The sequence below is a fragment of the Mobula hypostoma genome, chromosome 19, assembly GCF_963921235.1.
Source record: "Mobula hypostoma chromosome 19, sMobHyp1.1, whole genome shotgun sequence".
Lineage (NCBI taxonomy): Eukaryota > Metazoa > Chordata > Chondrichthyes > Myliobatiformes > Myliobatidae > Mobula > Mobula hypostoma.
Genome location: NC_086115.1, coordinates 8,387,449 through 8,410,495, shown reverse-complemented (window position 1 = coordinate 8,410,495; position 23,047 = coordinate 8,387,449). Strand labels below are relative to the sequence as shown.

The 23,047-nt window shown below is 44.8% G+C and overlaps 1 protein-coding gene across 3 annotated transcripts in view; it reads right to left on the bottom strand.

Moving 5' to 3' along the window:
* The window catches only part of sfxn2 (sideroflexin 2), a 142,104-nt gene that overhangs the window by 64,552 nt on the left and 54,505 nt on the right, over positions 1-23,047 (bottom strand). For all 3 annotated transcript variants that reach the window (XM_063071286.1, XM_063071284.1, XM_063071285.1), the window contains 3 exons: positions 20,981-21,079; positions 16,743-16,818; positions 1,480-1,565 (listed from right to left, as the gene is read on the bottom strand). In XM_063071286.1, the coding sequence (XP_062927356.1) occupies positions 1,480-1,565; positions 16,743-16,818; positions 20,981-21,079 (261 nt within the window). The remainder of the gene's footprint in view (positions 1-1,479; positions 1,566-16,742; positions 16,819-20,980; positions 21,080-23,047) is intronic.

The window sequence follows — 23,047 nt, the reverse complement described above, 5'->3', positions numbered from 1 at the left end:
AAACAGGTATACAGAACATTTTATGCCCTCAGAAATCTCTTGGTTGCATTTCTTCTTGCCCTTCTCTGTTCCTCAAGTGACATTATGCTGGTTGGCAGCAGTTACTATAATGCAATCACAGTGACAGTCATCAGGTACAGTTACTGCCACTGTCAGAAGTAAAAACATTTCAGGATGTATATTGTATACATTTCTCTGACATTAAATGTACCTTTGAAGACGTTTCTATGTTTTCCCTGTCTGGGTGCTCTAGTTCCCTCGCATACTCCAAAGACTTACAGACTAACAAGGTAATTGGTCACATGGGTGTAATTGGGGCTGAGGGGGGCTCATTGGGTCTGATGGACCGGCGGCCCTCTCTAAATAAATAAGATAATTACCACTCTCTGGATTTCTCTGCCTCAATTTTTTCTCAGTCCAAGTATAGGTTCTCCTCCTTTCCTCAATAATGAGGATGCACCATTTGGTCTCCATATCTGATTGAGGATATCCTTGAAGAAGCCCCACACTGATCCACTAATTTGATTGGTTGCGTGTGAGGTCTGCCCGACAAGGGAAATTTCAATGCAATGGACCAATCCTCACACGAGTTTAAAAGAGTACAGGGTGATCGAGATGAAACAAGATTCTTGGAAAAGTTACTAAGATAGACATCGAGAGGTTCTTATCTTTACCAGGAATTAGAGTCTCTGGATACAAGGCAGCTATTTACCACTGGCAGGGGGAAGTATTTTTCCATTGTTATGAAGTATTCAGAGGACTGTGAATGCTCAACTGTAGGGACTGATAGGGCTTTGGACCGATAGAATCACGGGATACGAGCATTAGTCTGGAAAGTGGAGAAGGTGGACGATCAATCATGATTTTGCTGAATGTTGGAGAAGGTGAAAGGTCACATATGGCACATGGTGGCTATTCTGTTTCCATGGAAATGAAGACACATTGCATGATGAGCTACTCCAGTCTTTCCTGAAACATTAAGAGCTATGGAACTTCAACAGCCCTTCATCTGGCAGTCCACAGGCTCTCAAATATTCCAGGCAGGACTGGCACAAACACATTAAAGAAATTAGTTTTACTTCTCACATCGACATGCGTCATTTGCGTAAAATCAAGTCAGTGAGGAGTGTGCAGGGGGGCAGCCCTCAAGATAGCACGTGCACAACTTCCTAACCCTAACCTGTACGCCTTTGGACTGTGGGAGGAAACTGGAGCACCCGGAGGAAACCCACATGGTCGCAGGAAGAGTGTACAAATTTTTTTTACAGACAGTGGTGGGAATCGAATCCTGGCTGGTGATTGCTGATGCTGTAAAGCAATTGCTCTAACCACTATGTCACACTGCTGCACTACAAGTTACATTAAGTTAACCCAGGACTTCTCATCATTAATGAGGCTCTCTAAAGGGCCCCTCACAAATACGTTACAACATTTAATGGCAAAAAAAACACACTGGATGAAACAAAGAACTGGACTTACTGCTGTCTCATCATTGGAATGTTTACACAGTTAGCAGCTGCCACGGCAACAAAAGGGACCCAGCGAGCCAATAAAGGTGGAGCTTTCTGGGGAAAGAAAATCAACGGCAAACCTAAGCATGAATCTCCTCAGTTAACTATCGTGGTCTACTTTCCTCTCCAATCAGATTTCTTCTTCTTCAGCCCTTTATCTCTTCCACCTATCATCTCCCAGCTTCTTATTTCATCCACCCTCCCCCACTCACTACTCTTCTCCCTCACCTGGTCTCACCTGTTACCTCCCAGCTTGCACTCCCCCACCTTCTTACTCTGGCTTCTGTCCCCTTCCATTCCAGTCCTGCTGAGGGGAGTGGTCAGCGGATACATTTTGAATAAGAAATGTCACATCGACAGTCCTGATGAAGGGCTTCCAGCCCAAAACATCGATTGTTTCTTTGCCTCCACTGATGCTGCCTGACCTGCTGAGTTTTAGGCCACGCCTGGCATATTGCATACAGTTTTGGTCGCCCCACTATAGGAAGGACGTTGAGGCTTTGGAGAGGGTGCAGAAAAGGTTTACCAGGATACTGCCTGGTTTAGAGGGCATGTGCTATCACAAGAGGCCGGATAAATTTGGACTGTTTTCACCGGAGGCAAAGGGGAGATCTAATAGAGGCTTACAAGGTTATGAGAGGCATAGATAGAGCAGACAGGGTGTATCTGTTTTCCAGGGCTGAAATGTCAAATGCCAGAGGGGATGTATTGAAGGTGAGAGGGGGTAGGTTCAAGAGGGGTGTGAGGGGAAAGCTTTTTTACTCAAGAGTGGTGGATGCCTGGAATGAGCTGCCCGGTATGATGACAGAGGCAAATACATTAGCAGCTCATAAGAGACGTACGGATTGGCAAATGGATAATTATTAAATATTAATAATAATTATTATTATATAAATGGTAAAAGATTGCAGCACGCTGCTGTGCAGAGGGACTTGGGAGTGCTTGTGCATGAATCACAAAAGATTGTTTGCAGGTACAGCAGGCGATCAAGAAGGCAAATGGGATGTTGGCCTTCATTGCTAGAGGGATTGAATTTAAGAGCAGGGAGGCTTTGCTGCAACTGTACAGCGTACTGGCGAGGCCGTGCCTTGAGCTCTGCCTGCAGATTTAGTCTCCCTTCTCGAGGGCTTTGGAGGCGGTGCATAGGAGGTTCACCAGGTTGATTCCAGAGATGAGGGGGTTAGACTATGAGGAGAGATTGAGTCGCCCGGGACTGTACTCACTGGAATTCAGAAGAATCACCGAGGGGTGTAAACTCATGGAAGGGATCGATAAGATAGAGGCAGGAAAGCTGTTTCCACTGGGAGGTGAGACTAGAGCCAGGGGACATAACCTCAAGATTCGGGGAGTAGATTTAGGACGGAGATGAGGAGGAACTGCTTTTTCCAGAGGTGGTGAATCTGTGGAATTCTCTGCCCAATGAAGCAGTGAAGGCTGCCTCAGTAAATATACATACGACAAGGTTGGATAGATTTTTGCACTGTGGGGGAATTGAGGGTTATGGGGAAAAGACAGGTAGGTGGAGATGAGTCCATGGTCAGATCAGCCATGATCTTATTGAATGGCAGAGCAGGCTCGATGGGCCAGATGGCCGACTCCTGCTCCTATTTCTTATGTTTTTATGGATGTGAGGAAGATGGAGGGATATGGACATAATGTAGGTAGGAGCGACTAGTGTTTGGATGTTTCTGATTGGCTTTTTAGCTGGTTTGGCACAACACTGTGGGCTGAATGGCCCGTTTCAGTGCTGTACTTCTGTGTTCTATGTTTTGTGTGTTGCTCAAGATTTTCAGCATCTGCAGAATCTTGTATGCTTAATAAAGGGGCAATGAGCTTGCTCATCTCAGTTCTGGTAAAAAAAATGAACGAAACGAAGGAATGAACTGATTTTCTGCAGCAGACAGATGGAATGCTCAGAACAGAGTCCAGTGTGCTCTCCCTTACGGTACTGAGCCAAGAGCCCAGCCCCTCAGATTTACACTGTTTTCCTGGTGTTGATGACCTCATCGAAAAGCCATGCGTAGTTGGGTTTCTTTCCTCACCCAATTTAAAATAAATACTGTAATTTCCAATTAACCAATTTCCCCCGGGATCAATAAAGTATGACTATGACTATGACTAATTGTAATGAATCTTGTGTAATGATTTGATCTGTATGAACAGTATGCAGACCAGATTTTCCAGAAGATCACAAGACATATGAACACAATAAGGCCATTCATCCCATTGAGTCTGCTCTGTCATTTCATCACGACTGATCCATTTCCTCCTCAACCACATTCTCCTATCTTCTTCCTGTAAGCTTTCACACCCTGACTAATCAAGTGTGAAGCGTGTCGTTTGTATCAACGACCATCAGAACATACAGTGCAATGTGTCGTTTGTGCCCGCAATGCTGGGGACAGCCCGCACTGTCATTCTGCTGCTGGTGCCAACATAACGTGCCCCACAGCTTACCACCCCAGACCTCTCTGGAATGTGCGAGGAAATCAAAACACTCTGAAGAAACCCATGTGGAAAACGTCCTTACTCTTTATAGATCGCGGAGGGAATCGATTGCTGGAACTGTAAAGCAGTTCTGCTAACCTCTACGTCATCGTGCCACCCACACAACAAGCAGAGGTGTAAACCTGTCAGAGCACCCTCAGAGTGACCTGGAGCAACAGACCCTGAGGCCCACTTGCTGCCTCGGACTTCCCCACTCCCGCCAGATGGTAGAAAGAAGTCAGCGAGGTTGCTCAAGATGAAAGTGAAACACAGGCAGGGTCAATCCAACAAGTTATCTCCACCTCTCTCCTCTCAGACGCAGACATAATAAGTACGTTGCGGATTTTTATTTCAGATTTTTCGCATCACAGCTTTCATTCAGACAGTCACTTTACCAGGATGCTGCCTAGATTAGAAGGCATCTGCTATAAGGAGAGGTTGGACACACCTGGGTTGTTTTCTCCAGAGCAGCAGAGGAAGTGTGACATGTAAGATTACGAGGGGTGTAGATACAGTCAGCATCTTTCTCCCAGGCTGAAAATGTCTAATACTTGAGAGCATGCATTTAAGGTGAGAAAGGGCAAGTTCAAAGCAGACGTGCATGGTAAGTTTATGTTTTTTTCCCGACAAGTGGGTGCCTGGAAATGCATCTGCCGGGGGTGGTGGGGGGAGTGGTGGTGGAGGCAGATACAACAGAGATGTTTAAGAGGCTTTCCTTTTCTAAAAGTTAATCTAGTTAATAAATAACTTGGATAAAATTCACAGGAATGCCACGCAGAGCTGCTTAAAACAGAGAAGCACAGATTTAATTATGCTTCTGTTTGCCCACTGTGGAGCTCATGAGTTGAGAAATCTCACCCTCAGTGCATTGACTCACTCCAATCAAAGCTGTTGTGCTTTATCGTTTCTCAATCAACCCCTTAGCCGTCACACTTTATGTGGGATAACCATTGCCGTAAGTTTATTTTTCATTTGTGAGTATCACAAAGAATATTTGGAAGTTAACCTAAAGGAGTGCTTCAAACACTTCAGATCTCACAGCCTTGAAATATCAGACAAAATTAGTAGCATGAGAATAGTTGCTTCTGAAATCATGTTGCTGGTTATTCACTTGCTTTAGCGTCATAGACCCACAGAGTACAGAAGCAGGCCCTTCGGCCCTTCGAGTCCATCTTGAACTGTTAGTCAGCCCAGTCCCATCAATTTGCACCTTGACCACAGCCCTCCATACCCCTCCAGTCCATGCACTCCCCCAAACTTCTCTTAAATGTTGCAATCAAATCCATTGGCTGCTCACTCTACACTCACACCATACTCTGAGAGAAAAAGTTGCCCCTTAGGTTTCCTTTAGTATTTCACCTTTCATCACCATCTTTGTTTACAAGTTTTTCGAACTTTGCAATGGTTTTCTTCGCAAGCTTTGCTAAGTTTGTTTTTCTTCCTTATTTCAGTTTGTTTTGCTTATTGATCCATTAATGGCTTTGTTGCTTTAATCTTCAATCTGCCCAGACCATTCCTTGCTGGTAATATATTCAGCACATTAAACTGAAAGCTTTGAGCTCTTCCAGCCTAACCACACACAACTTTAAAATCTTCCCACATTGCTTTGAAGTTGCTTTAAGGGAGCTGCTTTCAAAGCTGATGCGATTCCACTCTACTTCCGTGAGATTTTTAAATTGTTTGTTTATGTGGTGTCAGTCCTTGAAGAATTCGGAGTTTTGGAACATGATTTTTTTGGAATAAGAAATAAGAGAAGGGAAAAAGCCTTAAGCCTGCTCCAACATTCAGTAAGATCATGCCTGACTTCACCCCATCCGCCTACCCGTCCCACATAACCTTTGATTCCCGCAAACACAAAAGGTTCTGCAAATACCATAAATCCACAGTAACAGACACAAATGCTGAAGGAACTCAGCAGGTCCATAGATGCTGTCTGGGTTCCTCTACCATTTTGTATGTTTTACCCCTGATTCTCCTTTAGTCTAAAACTCTACCTCAGCCTTCAAGATATTTGATGAAAATAACATAATACAGATGCTGGAAATCTGAAATACAAACTGAAAATGCTGAAAAGATAATCAATAGTTAGCTTAATGCTTTACAAAGCCAGCTGTGAGACAAGGGTTCAGTTCCCCACCACTGTCGGCATGCTCTCCCCGCGGACCTGTGGGATACCTCCAGGTGCTTTGCTGTCTCCCACGTCCTATAGATGTACAAGTTAAGGTTATGGCATATTAGCTTGGCCCCAGAAGCAGAGCGACACTTGCTGGCTGCCCCCAGCTCAATCCTTGCATTGTGTTGGTCGTTGACGTAAACATCACATTTCACTGAGACAAGAAAATCTGCAGATGCCGGAAATCCAGAGCAGCACACACAAAATGCTGGAGGAACCCAGCAGGCCAGGCAGCGGCTATGGAAAAGAGTAAACAGTCGATGTTTCAGGCTGAGACCCTTCAGCAGATTTCACTGTTTTGATGTATATGTGACAAATAAAACCTAATCTTATTTTTATCTCTTTAGTTTGGCACAACATTGTGAGTCAAAGAGCCTGTTTCTGCGCAGTACTCTTCAGTGTTCTACATTTCCTGTTCTAATCATTTAGATTTAAACTTTAAAGCATGCACGGTTAGATTTGTAATTCTCTCGGGATCATTTATCCAAGTCTCCCGATAACGAGTTTGGGCAGGTAACCGTTAAACCATTATAGCCTTAGTTACCCAATTAACTTATTCATTCTTTCAGGCTCTGGCCATTCCCCGCCTTTCCCTTTGATCAGACACTGCAAAGGAATGTGAAATATCCATCAGGACTGGTAGGACAAAGCAGAAGAAAAGTTAAGCATCCCGTTAATAATAAGGGTCCCTCAGTATACTTAAGGAAGAGGTAGATAGGTTCAGAGCACAAGGTGTTCTGCAGAAGCTGGAGATCCAGGTTAACCCACACAAAATGCTGGTGGAACTCTCCAGGTCAGGCAGCAGTCAGGAGAGGATAAAGACCTGATGTTTCGGGCCACGTGTCCCGATGAAAGGACTCAGACCAAAATGATGACTCTTTATTCCTCGCTATAGAAGCTGCCTGACCTGCTGGACTCCTCCCACATTTTGTGTGTGTTAAAAGGTTCTGGGGTCAGATGGGAATGTGGATTTGAAGTTCCAGTCAGACCAGTGAATGGCAGAACAGGCTTGAGAGGTTCAGGGGGCCATACCTGTCACTGGTTTATAAACTTGCAAGTAAATGATGTAGAAGCTTGTGAAAGGAGCCTACTTAGAATATAAAACATTGCAGCCTAGTACAGGCCCTTCGGCCCATGATGTTGGTCAACCTTTCAACCTTCTCTAAGATCAATCTAATCCTTCCTGCCCACATAATCCTCCATTTTTAATTCATTCATGTTCCTATCTAAGAGTTTCTTAAATGTCACTATTGTACCTACAGCTACTACCACTTCTGGCACAAACCACTGTGTAAAGAACTTACCTCTGACATCCCCCCCAGTACTTTCTTCCAATCATCTTAAAATGATGCCCCCTCATATTAGCCATTTCCGTCCAGGCAAGAAGACTCTGGCTGTCCGTTTGATCAATGCCTCTTATCATCTTGTACACCTCTATCTCAAGTCACTCCAAGGAGAAAAGCCCAAGCTCGCTTAACCTACCCCCACAGGACATGCTCTGCAATCCAGGCAGCATCCTGGTAAATCTCCTCTGTGTCCTCTCTAAAGCCCACACATCCTTCCTATAATGAGCCGATCAGAATGGAGTTTAACATTCCAAGTATGGTCTAACCAGGGTTTTAGAGCATAAACATTAGCTTGCGACTTTCCTTTCACCCATGTGCCTACCTAAGAGTCTCTTTTTGTCAAACTTGGACTATATAATTTTTTTTGTACTACGTTATGTGCAGACAGGGAGTACCAATTATTTTTAGAACTGTTTTATCTATCTTATCACTTCCTCTTTCATTGCTGCCCTATTCTGTCTATGCCCCAGTTCAAGAATGTTTATGGTCGAAGAAACCCAAGTTGACAAAACAAATCTTTGCACAAATTGTTCCCTTTACTTTTAAAGAAGATTTCTACGGAGATTTTAATTTTAATTTTAATGGAGATTTTAATGGAGATTCAGGAGAGTAGGCTTACAGGGGAGATGAGAAGGAATTGTTTTTCCCAGGGACTGATGAATCTGTGGAATTCTCTGCCCAATGAAGCAGTGGAGGCTACCTCAGTAAAAATATTTAAGATAAGGTTGGAATGATTTTTGCATAGTGGGGGAATTAAGAATTATGGGGAAAAGGCAGGTAGGTGGAGATGAGTCCATGGTTAGATCAGCCATGATCTTATTGAATGGGGGGGGCAGGCTCGATGGGCCAGATGGCCGACTCCTGCTCCTATTTCTTATGTTCTTCTCTTAAATGGCCCTAATGTATCAGCGTCCACCACCAACCCAATCAGTGCATTCTAGGCCCCCACACCTTCTATGGCAAAAAACCTTCCTCTGACACCTATCGGTAAACTTTCCTCCACTCATTTTAAAGTTGTGTCCTCTGGGATTAGCCATCGCAGCCCTGGGGAAAAGATACTGGCTCTGTGTAAGCCTCTTATCATCTTGTGCACCTCTAACAAGTCACTTTTCCTTCTCCTTCACTCCAAAGAGAAAAGCCCTACCTCACTCAACCTACCCTCAAAAGACATGCTCTAATCCAGGCAATAATCATGCTCTAATCTTGGTAAATCTCATCTGCCTGCTCAGGGATACAGTGCAGTAAAGGAGAGGAAACTATCTAAAAGGAGTGAGAAATGTTACAATCCAGTAAACTTTGCTTGTATATTTCCCTCGGTGTTATTCTGGTCTCCTGTGCTCCCAGTTCTAAGAGTGTGTAGGATCAATATGAACAAAGACCATACGATGGTGCACCACGACAGCGCAAGGCTATTACAGCTCAGGGCGTCAGAGTTTGGATTTCAATCCCGGTGTGTTCTGTACGCCCTCCCAGCGAATGCCTGGGTTTCTTCCAGGTGCTCCTGTCTACCCCACAGTCCGGGCTGTACATGTTAGTAGCTGAACTGGTCATTGTAAATTAGGATAGTATGAGATAGGTGGGTTGCTGGGTGGTCTGACACATTGGGCCAGAAGAACCTGTTCTGCCCTCTCTCTCTAAATGAAACAGAGGAGCTGTGGTTTCTGTCTCCACTGATCAGTTTCTATGCTGTACAACTCTGTATCACCAGAGAGAAGGAAGTGAAGGAGTATATGTCAACTGGCACTAGTGATAGAAGAATGACTGTACTGAGTTACACTTCCCAACTCATTCGCTGATACAGAATCGTCAGTTAATTCTTGGCAATATTTCAACATCTCGCCAAAGACATTGTCCAACAGATTACAGATGCCGTCGATTTGTGCTTAAGGAAAGAGCTATCTGGCTTCAGGGGGAACAGAGGCTGTGCCACTGGATCTTCATGCTGTGTAACAACCTAGAACAGTGCACAGACCGGCAGAGACAACTGTGTTTGAATTTTGTGGGTGTTGAAAGGGCTTTTGATAGCAGCCACAGGAGAGAGCCTCTGGCGAATTCTCAGATCACTTGAGATCCTTCACCTTATGTAGTGTGGAGGTGCGGCTTATTTGCCAGTCGAAAGCCACTTCTGCTATATCAACTGTGAGTGGTGTGTTTGAAACCTGAAGCAGCTCTTCACCATTGGTTCTGTGTACCACAGGTCTGATATCTGGTATCAAACACCATGGATATAAAAAATAACACGTGTGGGAGGTTTCCCCTCTCTCCTTTGTCTCTAAAGCATGCTTCATAGAACCATCAGGAAGGTAAGCTCCACGCACTTCTTAACTAAGTACCTGTTTGTTGTATATTTAGTTTTGTAGTTTGTGTAAGTTGAGGGAACTTGAATTTTTGGTCGAATTTTTTACTGTTTGCAAATAAATGATGAATATGCTTATTCGCAATCAGCGTTTTTGGCTTCACTCACCAAACCCATGAATCTGCTTCCACGTTACACTTTGGCACTGCGAGCAGGGTTTGGTTGACTGGGGCAGAAAATACATTTCTTTAGAAGGTTATTTAAGAGAGAGGACCCCTTGTATGAGCAATGCTGAGTCCCAGGGTGGACTGATAACACTGAGAGCTTTGGAACTCTCGCTAACCTACTAATGGGTTACGGGATGCCAGTAGATAGGTCAGATCAGTTAGATTTTGCCAGGGTTACAAAGTGGACACCACATTGTGCCCATACTTAAATTGCTGGGTTTTCCCAGGAGAAAGGATAGCCGATGGGATGCTTTCTGGTTCTTTGCTGCGATCTTAAGACACCAGCACAAAATGATCGTGGGTCTTAACATGAAGTGGCGACTTCAGCGCAGTATCATTTTGAGAGTATTACTGTTGATGGCTCAGACTCGGGCTACAAAGAAAGAAGATCAGAATGTAGAGATAGCTTGTCTGCCAATGAAGGTGCAGCAATCAGAGGCTGCTCGCCGGGCTAATTAGCAGCCCGATCCTGTCAAGGTTCGAGCTTTAATGCAACAGGGCAATGATCCTACTGTGGGGTTGGGGGATGGGGATGTCTGGCTGAATGGTGGAAATGAGAGGGAGAGGGTGGCATGGACCCCTTGGTTTATCCCTCAAAATGATCACCCTCTCCCCTACGTACCTGAAACAGTACAGGCCAGGTCAGTGATCACACATTCACACACCGACCATGGGGGGCATCGGCTTGAGCCTCTGCTCCCAGGTGGGGAACGAGGAGGATCAGGAATGTGTGGGGGATGGTACAATGGGCCCTTCCAGACAGCAGAGAACAGGGAGTTCTCTGCTAAGGAATTAGCGAGTTTAGGGGATAGTCTGGAGAGCCTCTGGCCGCGTGGTTATTGAGGATATGGGATGAGGGGGATCCGGAGAGAGCCTATCTAATAGAGAGGTGGGTGTTTTAGGGAGCCTATCATCCCAACACACGATCAGTAATGTCTGAGAACACTGCTTGCTTCTGCAAGTTTTTCAAAACTTCCCAATCCTCTATCTCCCCACTATCTCTGGTTTCCTTGTATGCCCTCTCTTTTGCTTTCACTTTGGCTCTGACTTCACTTGTCAGCCATGATAGTGTCCTTCTTCCATTTGAAAATTTCTTCTTATTTGGAATATATCTGTCTTTCACTTCCCTCATTCTTCACAGAAACTCCAGTCATTGCTGTCCTTCCTGCTAGTGTCCCTTTCCAGTCAACCTTGGCCAGTTCCCCTCTCATGCCATTGTAATTTCCTTTATTCCACTGAAATAACGACACATTGGAATTTAGTTTCTCCTTCTCAAATTTCAAAGTGAACTCAATCACATTGTGATCACTGTTCCTCAAGGGTTCCTTAACCCTAAGCTCTCTTATCACCTCTGGATCACTGTACAACACCCAATCCAGCACAGCTGATTCCCCTAGTGGGCTCAACAACAAGCTGTTCTAAAAAACCATCTCTTAGACATTCTACAAATTCTCTCTTGAGGTCCAGTACTGGCCTGGTTTTCTCAATCCACTTTCATGTTAAAATCCCCAACAATTATCATTACATTGCCCTTCTGACACGCCTTTTCTATCTCCTGCTGTAATTTGTAATCCACATTCTGGGTCATTGATCCTGGAATCTACATCAAATGCAGGATGGACCGCAAGCTGTTCAACCTGCCCAGGCTTCAAGCCATTACTAACGTCAAAGAGACGGTGCTGAGAGACTTCCTATTCACTGAAGACTGCGCTCCCAATGCAAACTCTGAGTCTGACACGCAGGACAATATCGACAAATTTTCCACTGCACGTGACAGCTTCGGTCTCATCATCAGCACCAAGGAGACCGAAGTCACACACCCAGTAGCCCCAGATCAACTCTACGTGGAGCCATCCATCTAGGTAAACGGCCAGCAGCTCCGGGCAGTTGACAAGTTCACGTACCTTGGCAGCACCCTCTCAAGAGCCTGCTAGGGGATTGGCTGCGCTGGACTGGGTGTTGTGCAATGATCCAGAGATGATAAGAGAGCTTGACGATGAGGTCAGCTGCAGGATTACCAAGGCTAGTGCCAGTTTTGGGAGACTACGTGACACTGTCTGGGGGCGACGGGGAATTACTCTGACGACCAAGCTGAAAGTCTACCACACCTTCATCCTACCCACTATCCTCTATGTGTGTGAAATGTGGACTGTGTCCATGAGACATGCATGTAGACTGGACCACTTCCTCTTGTCACACCTATGGAAGATCATGAAAATCAATTGACATGACAGAATTCCTGACACGGGAATGCAGTCAGCAGCAGACATGCCCACCATTCACACGTTACTGACGAAACGTCAAGTCAGGCGGGCAGGTCATGTCATCAGATGATCACATCCCCAAGCAGTCGTTCTTCAGGGAACTGCCTGCTGGGAAGTGCTCTCGATTCTAGGACACGCTCAATGCCCTTGAGATGGATCACACTTCTTGGGATTGTGCAGCCTTGAACTGCTCATCCTGGTGCAGTCTTCTCAATGAAGGTGCCACCAAAGCTGAAAAGAATCGTAACGCGGAAGCAAAAACGAAACGACAACAGTGGAAAGAATGAGTAGCAGGCATCTCAACTACATGTGTGGGAGGTGTTTCCTAGCCAGGATTGGACTCACCAGTCACCTCCCTACACACAAATAACAAACATACCCACCTGAGGATGTCAGTGGCCCTCGCCACTCATGGTGAATGTGCACACACACATAAATAGAGTGTGAATGATTTGAGCAGAGAAATGTGTGAGGTGTGGCCACATGCATCAGTTTGCTTGAGTGAGTGCGTGTGTGTGTGTATGAGAGTGCGTGCGTGCATGTGTGTGTGTGTGTGTGTGTGTGTGTGTTTACCTTTAAGAGACTTGCCTTTAAGAAACTGTGTGAATGTGGTGGGCCCCACCCAGTTGTCCCAGTTGTTTTTTTCCTTCCCTTTTGTTCTTTGGTAAGTGTATTTTCCCCCTGTGGGAATTTACTGTTTGCTTTAAGTTGTGGAGTATCATGCAGAGTTTTTAAGGCAGAGAAGTATGAGCCTGGATTCTTCCTTGTTGTGTTTTCAATCTTTTTCTTTGTTCCCTGTGTTTTCAGTCTGTTATTTGTTTCCCATGCAATCTGGTTTAAGGATAACCCACATTTCATACTGGCCATGTGAAATTGGGCAACTTTATTTTGGATGCGAGATGCCCACTTTTCAGAGAGACATAAATATTTGGGGAGCAATTCGAGTAGTTTTTGTTTATTTGTGCTTTCTAAATACCCAGTGACTAATCAGGAGCAAGTGCATTTGTTTCTCCCTGCATTACAGAATGGCAAAGTGGTGAGAGATCCTGTGATACATTCCTGAGAATGGTGTTTGAATTTTCACACTGGACCAATGGGTGAAATTGCTGCACTTGTACAAGGACTCCTTACTACATCACGAAAAGGATGCAGATAATATCAATCCCTTTTGATGTCAAGGAAAAAAACTGTTGGGGGTAATTATCTGGCTTCTTGGGTTTTGTCATTTTGTGTTGGGGGAGGGGAGCAGGAGGGTCTATTCCAACCAAACTCAACCTGTAGTTTGGCAACAGCCCTAAGGAATTTAAGCCTTATAGCCCAGGTGGAGTGAGTACATTGATGTACTGGTGTTTCTTTGTGTATCATTTGTTTAATTGGAAGGTCCTGACTCTTAAAGTGATTTCCCCACCTGACAGGGAACGCTGGTGTACGTGGTATGATGAGCACAGGTACAAGTCAGTGGAGATGGCGAGTGTGAACAGGAACAGTATCCTGGGATGACTGTCTATGCCAAATGGTGTTGTGAAGGTGGGCACCCCCCGGACACTGATGGGCACTTATTGGATATGCAGTTCATAAGCCTACCCGTGACTCCGCGCAGGGTGGTACAGTTGATATGTGGTGCCATGCATATACCACCCCAGTGTCCTGAATGAGCACCTTGCCCATGCTGGTCGGCACAGTGAGAGGGCTATTGCAGAGGAAGGAAGGCTTTGAATGATAGCCTTTCTCAGCATGGTACAGCCACAGTATCCTGGGAACTGATTTTGATGGCCTTAGATTACCTGCTCACAAAGAAAGGTGGCAAATGCTATTGTTGGTCAAGAATGCTGCACCTGCATTCCTGACGAGTCGGGGGACATGACTCACCTAGCTGATCACATCTGAGAGTTGGTGTATAAGGTTAAGAGGGGAACCAGCTGATTGGCCATTACACTCCAGAGGCGGCTTGTGGCCCTTTAGGGCACAAGGAGGCTGGTGGACCACTGTAGTACACGGGGGGGGGGGGGGGGGAATGACTATTTGATTTACAGTACTGGGTATTGTGCTTTTCGTTTTATATGTGGCTTAGTAGGGAGTTTGCAAGGATCATACCAGCCTGAGGGTTGAATTGTCACGTTGTCGCGACTTTCGAGGGGTGGAGTGGAGTGCAGCGGTGTGGCTTTTCTGCCAGTCGAAAACTGCTTCTGCTGTGTTGAGTGTGACTGGCACGTTTGAAATCTGTAGCAGCTCTCCCCATTGGTTGCCTTGTGTGCCACAGGTATCAAACATCCCAGGCTTAAAGAATAGCACAAGTGGGAGGATTCCTCTCTCCCCTTTGTCTCCAATTCATGCTTCATAGAACCATCGGGGAGGTATGCTCTGTGCACACTTGTTAACTAAGTACCTGTTGAATATTTAGTTCTGTAGTTTGTGTAAGTTGGGGGAACTCGAATGTTTAGTCGGATTTTTTTTTTACTGTTTTTAAATAAATGCGCAACATGCTTGTTCGTAGTCAGTGTTTTCTGTCTCACTCAGCAAACCCATGAACCTGCTTCCACTTTAACAGCTTATCCAGTGCTTCTATGCTAATTTTGCCTCCGCAGTTGGAACTGCAGTTTGAGCTTTGAAGTCAAGACAAGAACCAGGCAAGGCTGTGTGATGTCGGTGATATTATTAAACCTGGTGATTGATTGGGTTATGAGGCACACAATAAGCAGAGAAGCATTAGTGGACTCTATTCTCTGCTTTAGAAGAGCTTGACTTTGTGGATGGCCTTGCATTACTGACACATGCTGTATTTACCAGCACATGCACCCGTGTCCCTTGCTGGACAGGTTGGACTCAGAGTCGACCAGAGAGAGACCGAGACCGTGACCCTCAATGCAGAGTCTCCTCCTCCTCTCAGGGCATATGGCATCGACTTACCCAGCACTGGCAGATGCATCTACCTGGGCAGCATCACTTGGCAGGACGGTGAGACCAAGGATGACATCTACTGCAGACTCAGCAAAGTTAGAAACATCTTCAGATCAATGAGAAACATATGGGGATCAACCAAGTGCAGCGTCCACACCAAGGTGAAACTGAACCAGAGCTGTGTTCTGTCCACACTCTTACACAGGTCAGAATGACTTTGCCAAGCTGTTGTCATTGCACACCATGAGCCACCGGAAGATCCTCCATATTTTCTGGCCTAGAAAGATCTCCAACCATGCTCTACTCCTTCAGTGTCATCAAGAGGACATGGCCACAGTCATCATGAGGAGATGTTGGAGATGGGTTGGGCATGTGATGAGAAGAGAGGCCAGCTCCATCATCAAGACATCCCTTCACTGGACCCCTGACAGGCCGAGGAAACACAGGAGACCAAAGACAACCGGGCACCATACTGTAGAGGCAGAAATGAGGACCCTTAACCAAACCTGGGGAACAATAGAGAAGATGACCAAGGACAGACATAGAGAGGGAGAACCTCCATTGCTGCCCCAAACACCAGCAGTGGTATGGACAGTAACTAACAGCAGGTTGATCTATCGTTGTTGTGAAAGGTTAGTGATGGTCAAAGGTATAAACGTCAAATATAAAAGCCCACCCCACAGATCAGACACAATCTCATTCAACAGTTAAATAGGGCTGAGGTAGAAGTACAGTAACCTCTATTCAATGTTTCCTGATGCTCTTGTTGTTTTTTTGTGTGGGTGATCTGTTAGTTTTTGTGTAAGAGAGAGGGGGTTGGGGGTTTGATGTTATTGTCACTGTTTTTTTTTGCGAGGGAAGCATCGGGGGAGTTTGGGTTTGATGTTCCAGCCGCTGTTTTCTATGTGAGCGATCTGTTAGCGGGTGGGGGGGGAGGGGGCAGGGTTTGGGGTTTGCGAGTTTTGTTTCTTTTTCCTTTTCATGTGGTGATGGATTTAATGTCTTTTCTTTCAACGATCCCTGTGGTTTTTTCTGTATTTCGTGGCTATCTGGAGAAGATGAATATCAGAGTTGTATTGTACATGCATACCTAGACAATAAAATGAACCTTTGAAATGACCATAAGACATAGCAGCAGAATTAGGCCATTCAGCCAACCAAGTCTGCTCCACCGTTCCATCATGGCTGATTTATTTTCCATTTCAGTCCCATTCTCCTGCCTTCTCCCCATAACTTTTGACACCCTTATTAATCAAGAACTTACCAACTTTAAATGTACCCAATGAGTTTTCCTGCACAGCTTCTTGTGGCAATGAATTCCACAGATTCACAACCTGCTGGCTAAAAATTCCTCCTCATCTCTGTTCTAAAAAGCACAGAGCTAGAAAAAAATCAAAGTCCGCAGCTACGAATCACAGTCTGCGTTACACCTGAATAATTTGTGTTCCTGCACTGTCAGTGGGGAAAGGCAAAATGTAAAACTACGTCTCTTTGAGACTACTGAAGGCAAACCTCCGCCAACAGCAGCTCATCACCATACCTTTGTGTAGAGGTTTAGTCCAACTGCAGTTGCCAGTGCAGTACTCGTTGCCGTCAAGTATGCCACTCCTATTTGTCTGAACAACGAAGAGGAAAGAAAATCTGTTCAGTAATGAACCTCACTTTGAAACAAATCACATACATCTCAAACACAAAAGATCAGCGGTTGCTGGAAATCCAGACAGAGAAACATACTCAAAATGTTGGGGGAACATTTCATTTGCCAGGACCATAACCAGGTCTGCGTACAAAATGCTGAAGCAACTTAATGCAGGTCAGGCAGCATCTATGGAGAGGAATAAACAGTCAACGTTTCCGGCCGAGGTCCTTCGTCAGGACTGGAAAGAAAGGCGGCAGAAGCCAGAATAAGAAAGTGGAGAGAAGGGAAGGAGTACAAGCTGCATGTGATAGGTGAGACCAGGTGAGGGTAAAGGTGGGTGTGTGGGAGGGGAGGGGATGAAGTTAGATACTGGGATGGGATAGTTGGAAAAGATTAAGGGCTGACAAAGGAACCTGATAGAAGTGGACAATGGACATGGAAACAAGGAACGGAAGAGGGACATCAGAAGGATGTGATGGACAAGTGAGGGGAAGAGGAGGGGTAAGACGGGAACAGAAAAGGAGAGAAAGCAAAGGGGGGAAGAAATGACTGGAAGTTAAGAGAAATAAATGTTCATGCCATCAGGTTTGAGGCTACTCAAAAAGAACATGAGGTATTGCTCCTTCAACCTGAATGTAGTCTCATCACGGCAGCAGATGAGACCATGGACTGATGTGTCAGATTGGGAATGGAAAGTCGCATTGATAACGGTGGCTATTTTTTTTGTGCCTTGGAAATGAATGCCATGGATAGAAGTCCCAAGTAAATAGAAGAATTGGTATGTTGCACAAATCAGATGTAGGAAAGACTTCCTCCAAAGATTTCATTGTGGTCACAAAATCCTTTTATAAGGTTAACTCCTATCACACAGCGGCAAGGTGGTTAAAGAGCGAAGAGTAATGGGACAGATTGAGATCTGGATGCCAGTCTGTCTCAGATTGGTTTTACCAGCTTGGGGCATTGGAAGGGAACAAAATCATCACAACACTCCATTCCCAACAGAAAGAAGTGAAACAAATCCAGCATTCTCTTCTTTGGCTTCTATCCGACCGCCTTCAGCAGACAGCGCTGCTACCACAAGGCACAGGAGCGGACCTATTGCGATTCCGCCTTACCAGGCCCGTCTACTGTCCCAGCTCATTCTACACAAGATTATAATGTTCACTTTCCAAAAAGTAATCCAGTTCTCTCCAAAATTTCCATCCTCTTCCCTTCCAAAAACCCAAACCAGTTAAACTAATCTAAGGCTGACTGGTGTCGAGATCTGAATTTGCCCCACCACTCGTTGCCACTATGTGGCTACTGTTTAACATCATAAAGTCTGCGGCACTCGATCCAAGACAAAGTCTCCTTTGATGAGTCACCCCGTGACCTTTTCATACCGCCTAATGGTGTCAGAAGATCTTTAAGCTTGTATGTGCCTTCATTTAACGCTCTGAGAAATGAGACAGGTCTGAGGCGACCTGTGCTGGGTTGCAAGTTTGTCTGTGTTTGTGAGAGGGCGGGTGAGAGGATGGGAAGGGGGCTTGTTTTTCTGTTGTTCTTTTGGTGTTACTGTTCCTTATGTTATTCTGTGAACACGCTGGGTGTGATATGTTGGCACAAAAATGTGAAATGACACTTGTGGACTCCCCCTAGCGCACGCTCGTGTGCCTTCACTATTGATACAAATGACACATTTCATTGTACGTTTCGATGTACAAGTGATAAGTAATCTGAATTGGAATCTAAAGGATTCAGTGACCAGAATGAAATATGTTGAGGAATTTTTTCCTTTATCTGACTTGTGCAACATAATTGTTCTTTAATTATCTCATAGCACGTACCAAATACTTTGTTAACCACGCTTTTCCTGGCAAGTGATCATCACAAGTAATAGCCTATAGTTTTCCTTTGGACTTGGAGGCAATCCGATATAGCAGAACCAGGGCAAGGTGAGGTGGCGTGCCCATCGCCAGGAGGGTGCAAGTTTGGGCACAGGTCAAGTCGAAACCATGGTGTCCTGGACCCAGAGTGCATCGATGCGACTGAACGTGATATGCAGATGGAGACTTACAGGCTGAATCGAAGCAGCGAAGTCTGGCGTATCCATGCAGCAGAACCCATCATTTGGATGGAGATTTAAGTACTGGGCCAGATTGAAAAGGTTAGGGTTTCGAGGCTCAATGCAAGGTACGGGTCGGTTCAAATCACTGCTAGAAGCAGCAGAACCCATTGTTTGGATGGAGAGTTAAGTGCAGGCCAGATTGAAAAGGTCAGGGTTTCGGGACTGAGCTGAGGTGTGGGCTGGTTCGGATCGCTGCTCCATGACATTTACTCAGCTCTGTGCTGAACTATGGACTCTCTTTACAGACTTTAGTTGAGAAACGCTATTTGCTTGCGGTTGCTGTTTGCATGATGTTTGTTTTTTTTTAATTGCACATTGGTTGTTAGACAGCCTAACACAGTATACAGGTTTTTTTGGGGGTTCCTTTGTTTTGAGACTGCCTGTTAGGAGACGAATCCCGAGGTTGTATAATGTATACATACTTGGATAGTAAATGTATTTTGAACTTTAGAACTTTGAGAGAATCCTATATGATTGGGAGTTTTGTCAATTAAGTATTATTTGGTTTTATAATTACTCATTAATTATAACAATGTATTCCCAATAACTTTGTGCTACTATTATGTCATGTTTATATTTTATGAAACTAATAAAAAGATTGAAAAAGAAAGAACTTTGAGCATGTCACTGTCTAAAATTCTTCTCTCTTCTCGTCCCTTTTAACTCTTCCGACAGTTGTATTAGTCGATAAGACTACGAGACACAGGAGAATTAGCTCATTCAGCCCATCAGATCTGCTCTGCCATTCGATCTTGGCTGATTTATTTTCCCTCTCAACTCCGTTCTCCTGCCTTCTCCCTGCAACCTTTGACACCCTTACTAATCAAGAATCTATCAAACTGTGCTTTCAACATACCCAATGACTTTGCCTCTATAGCCAACTGTGGCAATGAATTTCACTGATTCATCACCCACTGGTTAAAGAAATTCCCTCCTCTTCTCTGTTCTAAAGGGACATCTGAGGCTGTGCCCTCTGGCCCTAGACTCCCCCATTATAGGAAACATCTTCTCCACATCCACTCTTAACTCCAGTGAGCACAGGCCCAGAGTCATCAAAAGCTCCTCATACATTAATCCTTTCTTTCCTGTGATTGTTCTCGTGAACTTCCTCTGTACCTCTCCAGTTCCAGCACATCCTTGCTCAGATACGGGGCCCAAAACTGCTCACAATACTCCCAGTGCGGTCTGACCAACTGACACATGACTCTGGCGTTCCTGCAATTGGCCATGTTCCTCCCACAGTTTCCAGCACTTCCACTTTCAGCATGGGTACTAAGTTGGAGAGGAGGAAGAGGTGACTTGCGGAGGAGAAGTGCATTATATTTTCCGTGCGATGCATTCCTTGCCAAAGCTCCCGCTCACTGTGCAGCCTCAATACGAAGAACGGGTGACTAGTCAAGGATCCTGGCATTTGGGGCCACCCAGAATAGAAAAGGGAAGAAGACGGTGGAAAACTCTTAATTTAACAAAGAACTTGACAGCTGCACTGAAAAAGCCAAACAGAGCTGCCAAGTCCAATAATAGCTACACAAAATGCCCTACTTTCAAAGAATAAAATCAGTTAACTTACTGCCGGCATTGGTAGCTCGTTGCTTATGGATGAACAAAGGAGGAGCAAGACACAGCAATTAGAACTAAGGCCAACACACACAAGTTGTTGGAAGAACTCAGCGGGTCAGGTAGCATCAATGAAGTAGAATGAACGGTCAATGTTTCAAAATGAATGTGCATAACAGAACGACCACCCATCCAGGTGTATTTATACAGCTCAGTACTTGGTACGCTCAGTCTAATAGAGACCAGACCCTGGCTGGGTGCTCATTTTGTTAAGCACATCCATTTTTAGTTCGGATGAAGGGTCTCAGCCTGAAACATCGACTGTTCATTCCGCTCTATAGATGCTGCCTGACCTGTTGAGTCCTGCCAGCATTTTGTGTGAGTTGCCCAAGATTTCCAGAATCTGCAGAATCTCATGTTTAGAATCAGTACCAAGGACTTAGCTCTGTGCTCGACAGGAAGGGAAAGCGCTTACGTTATGCTTATTGGCGACGCAGCGTTCCTGTTGGTGTAGTTGACCAGGGCATTGAACGACTGATTGACCCACTGCCAGAAGACCACTGCTGGGACTGTTCTGAAAGGAAGCAGAGCAACGTACCAGTGGTGAAATGAGCTTCAAAGTCAAAGTAAATTAATTATCAAAGTACATATACTATAAACTGGCCCTAGAATATATGCGAGTGGTATAATATGTGGGGTGTTGAAGTGATATATACAGGGAATAATATGGCATTATTATAAATGGGTATTTGATTGTTGACTTGGACTAATCAGAGTCCAAGATCTTTGAAGGGTATGTTTGCTGGAGGACAAATAGCCACACTTCAGAAGCTGATACCGTGGAAATTTAAACTTTGTTGTCCAAAGGCAAATTCATGCCCTTTGAAAAAACTCTCAGCAGTGAGGGTGAGAGGAGGGCCTGACATATCAGATATCCTTGCAATGGCTGGGAAAATTAATGAAGGGGATTTCAGTGGGGTTCTGAGTGGATACAACTGCTGCCTAATGCATTCCTGCCAAATTTCAGTTTCACTTCCATTATCTCTTATTCCTTAATTTATTTTATAACAGGGAGATGAGGAAAAAGCCTTTTATATTTTATATTTGTACACTCATTAAAATACTGAGGTCATGAACACACTGCCCAAAAAGCACAATGGAGCAAGATTGATTCTAATTTTCAATAATAAATGGAATTCAAAGGAAAAAGTCTGAAAGACTACACTATGGGGAAGAAATGATTCATTGGAAAGGTCTTTCAAAGGGCCTACTGGGATAGTTGGCATCTCACTATGCAGCACAACTTCATGATTAGGTTGTGTGGGCCTAGAGATTTAGAAATGTTAGCCCAAAATCTTTTTGTGTGGAAGACTGAAGGTAGAGACTAGAGAGAGTCACAATGGCCCGGGTCACTGGGGTCAGAGGTCAGCTGTGAGTCTGGAAGTCAAGGCACAAAGGTCAAACCCATGATCAGTGAGTCCAGGAGTGAAAGGTGAAGTTGAAGGCCCCATGATTGCGTGTCTGAGATTCTGCAGCCAAGGACTGGAGGCCCGGAGGTGGCCCGTCCTGAGGGTGGAGGTGTAGGGGTGGGTGTGTGTGTATGTGTATGCGTGTGTCTGGTTTTGCTGTCGTCGTCGCTGCTTGTGTTATGCTGTTGAACATTGTGGACATGGTGACATTTGCAGCTTCCCACATCATAGACCTGGGTGTGTTGGTTGTTAATGTAAACGGCACCTTTCACTGCATGTTTCGATGTACATGTGATAAATAAATCTGAATCTGATCTGATCAGACTGTGTTACACACATTTAAAGTTCATACTTGATCTCCAAGACACCAATGTACAAACGTAGATCGTCTATGAAGAAAAAATACTCACAAATCTCTGCCCCACCCTCTGTGCCTTTAATATTTTCTCTCCTGTTCTTTCTCACACTTGACTTAGCTTTAATAGTCACTTATGGCAAGGTGCCGGGTGCACTAATAACCTTTTCTGCAAAAATAAAATCCTGCCCATCTTCACAGTTTGTGTATTAACAGTAAAATTATGTTCCAAAGTTAATGACTGCAAATTATCTTCCTTTATCTCCCCTTAAATTTGCTCAAAACAGTTGTGTTGGAACTTGTTTAATGATTTTTGCTCCAATGATTACAGACTTGGGCTTCATTGATGTGTGTGGATACTACCAGGTTAGGTCACGCTGCTATAACCCAGCAGTAATCCACCAGAATTCCAAGGGCATAAAACTGAGTGTTTAATTGACTGAAAGGGTTTTCTTAAAATTAGAGGGTGAACATGTCACTTAAGCAAGAGGAGGTTCGCAGCCCAAGACAACCGCAACTGCTTCAAGAGAGAAATCTACAAGTGGCTTCTGTTTAGTAATCGCAAGCTTGGCATCATAATCAGCTCTGAGGAAGTCACAGAACAAAAACAGGCCCTTTACCCTTCTAGTCCACGCCAAACTGTTATTCTGCCTCGTCCCATCCACCCACACCCCTCCCATCCAGGCTCTTATCCAAACTTCTCTTAAATGTTACAACC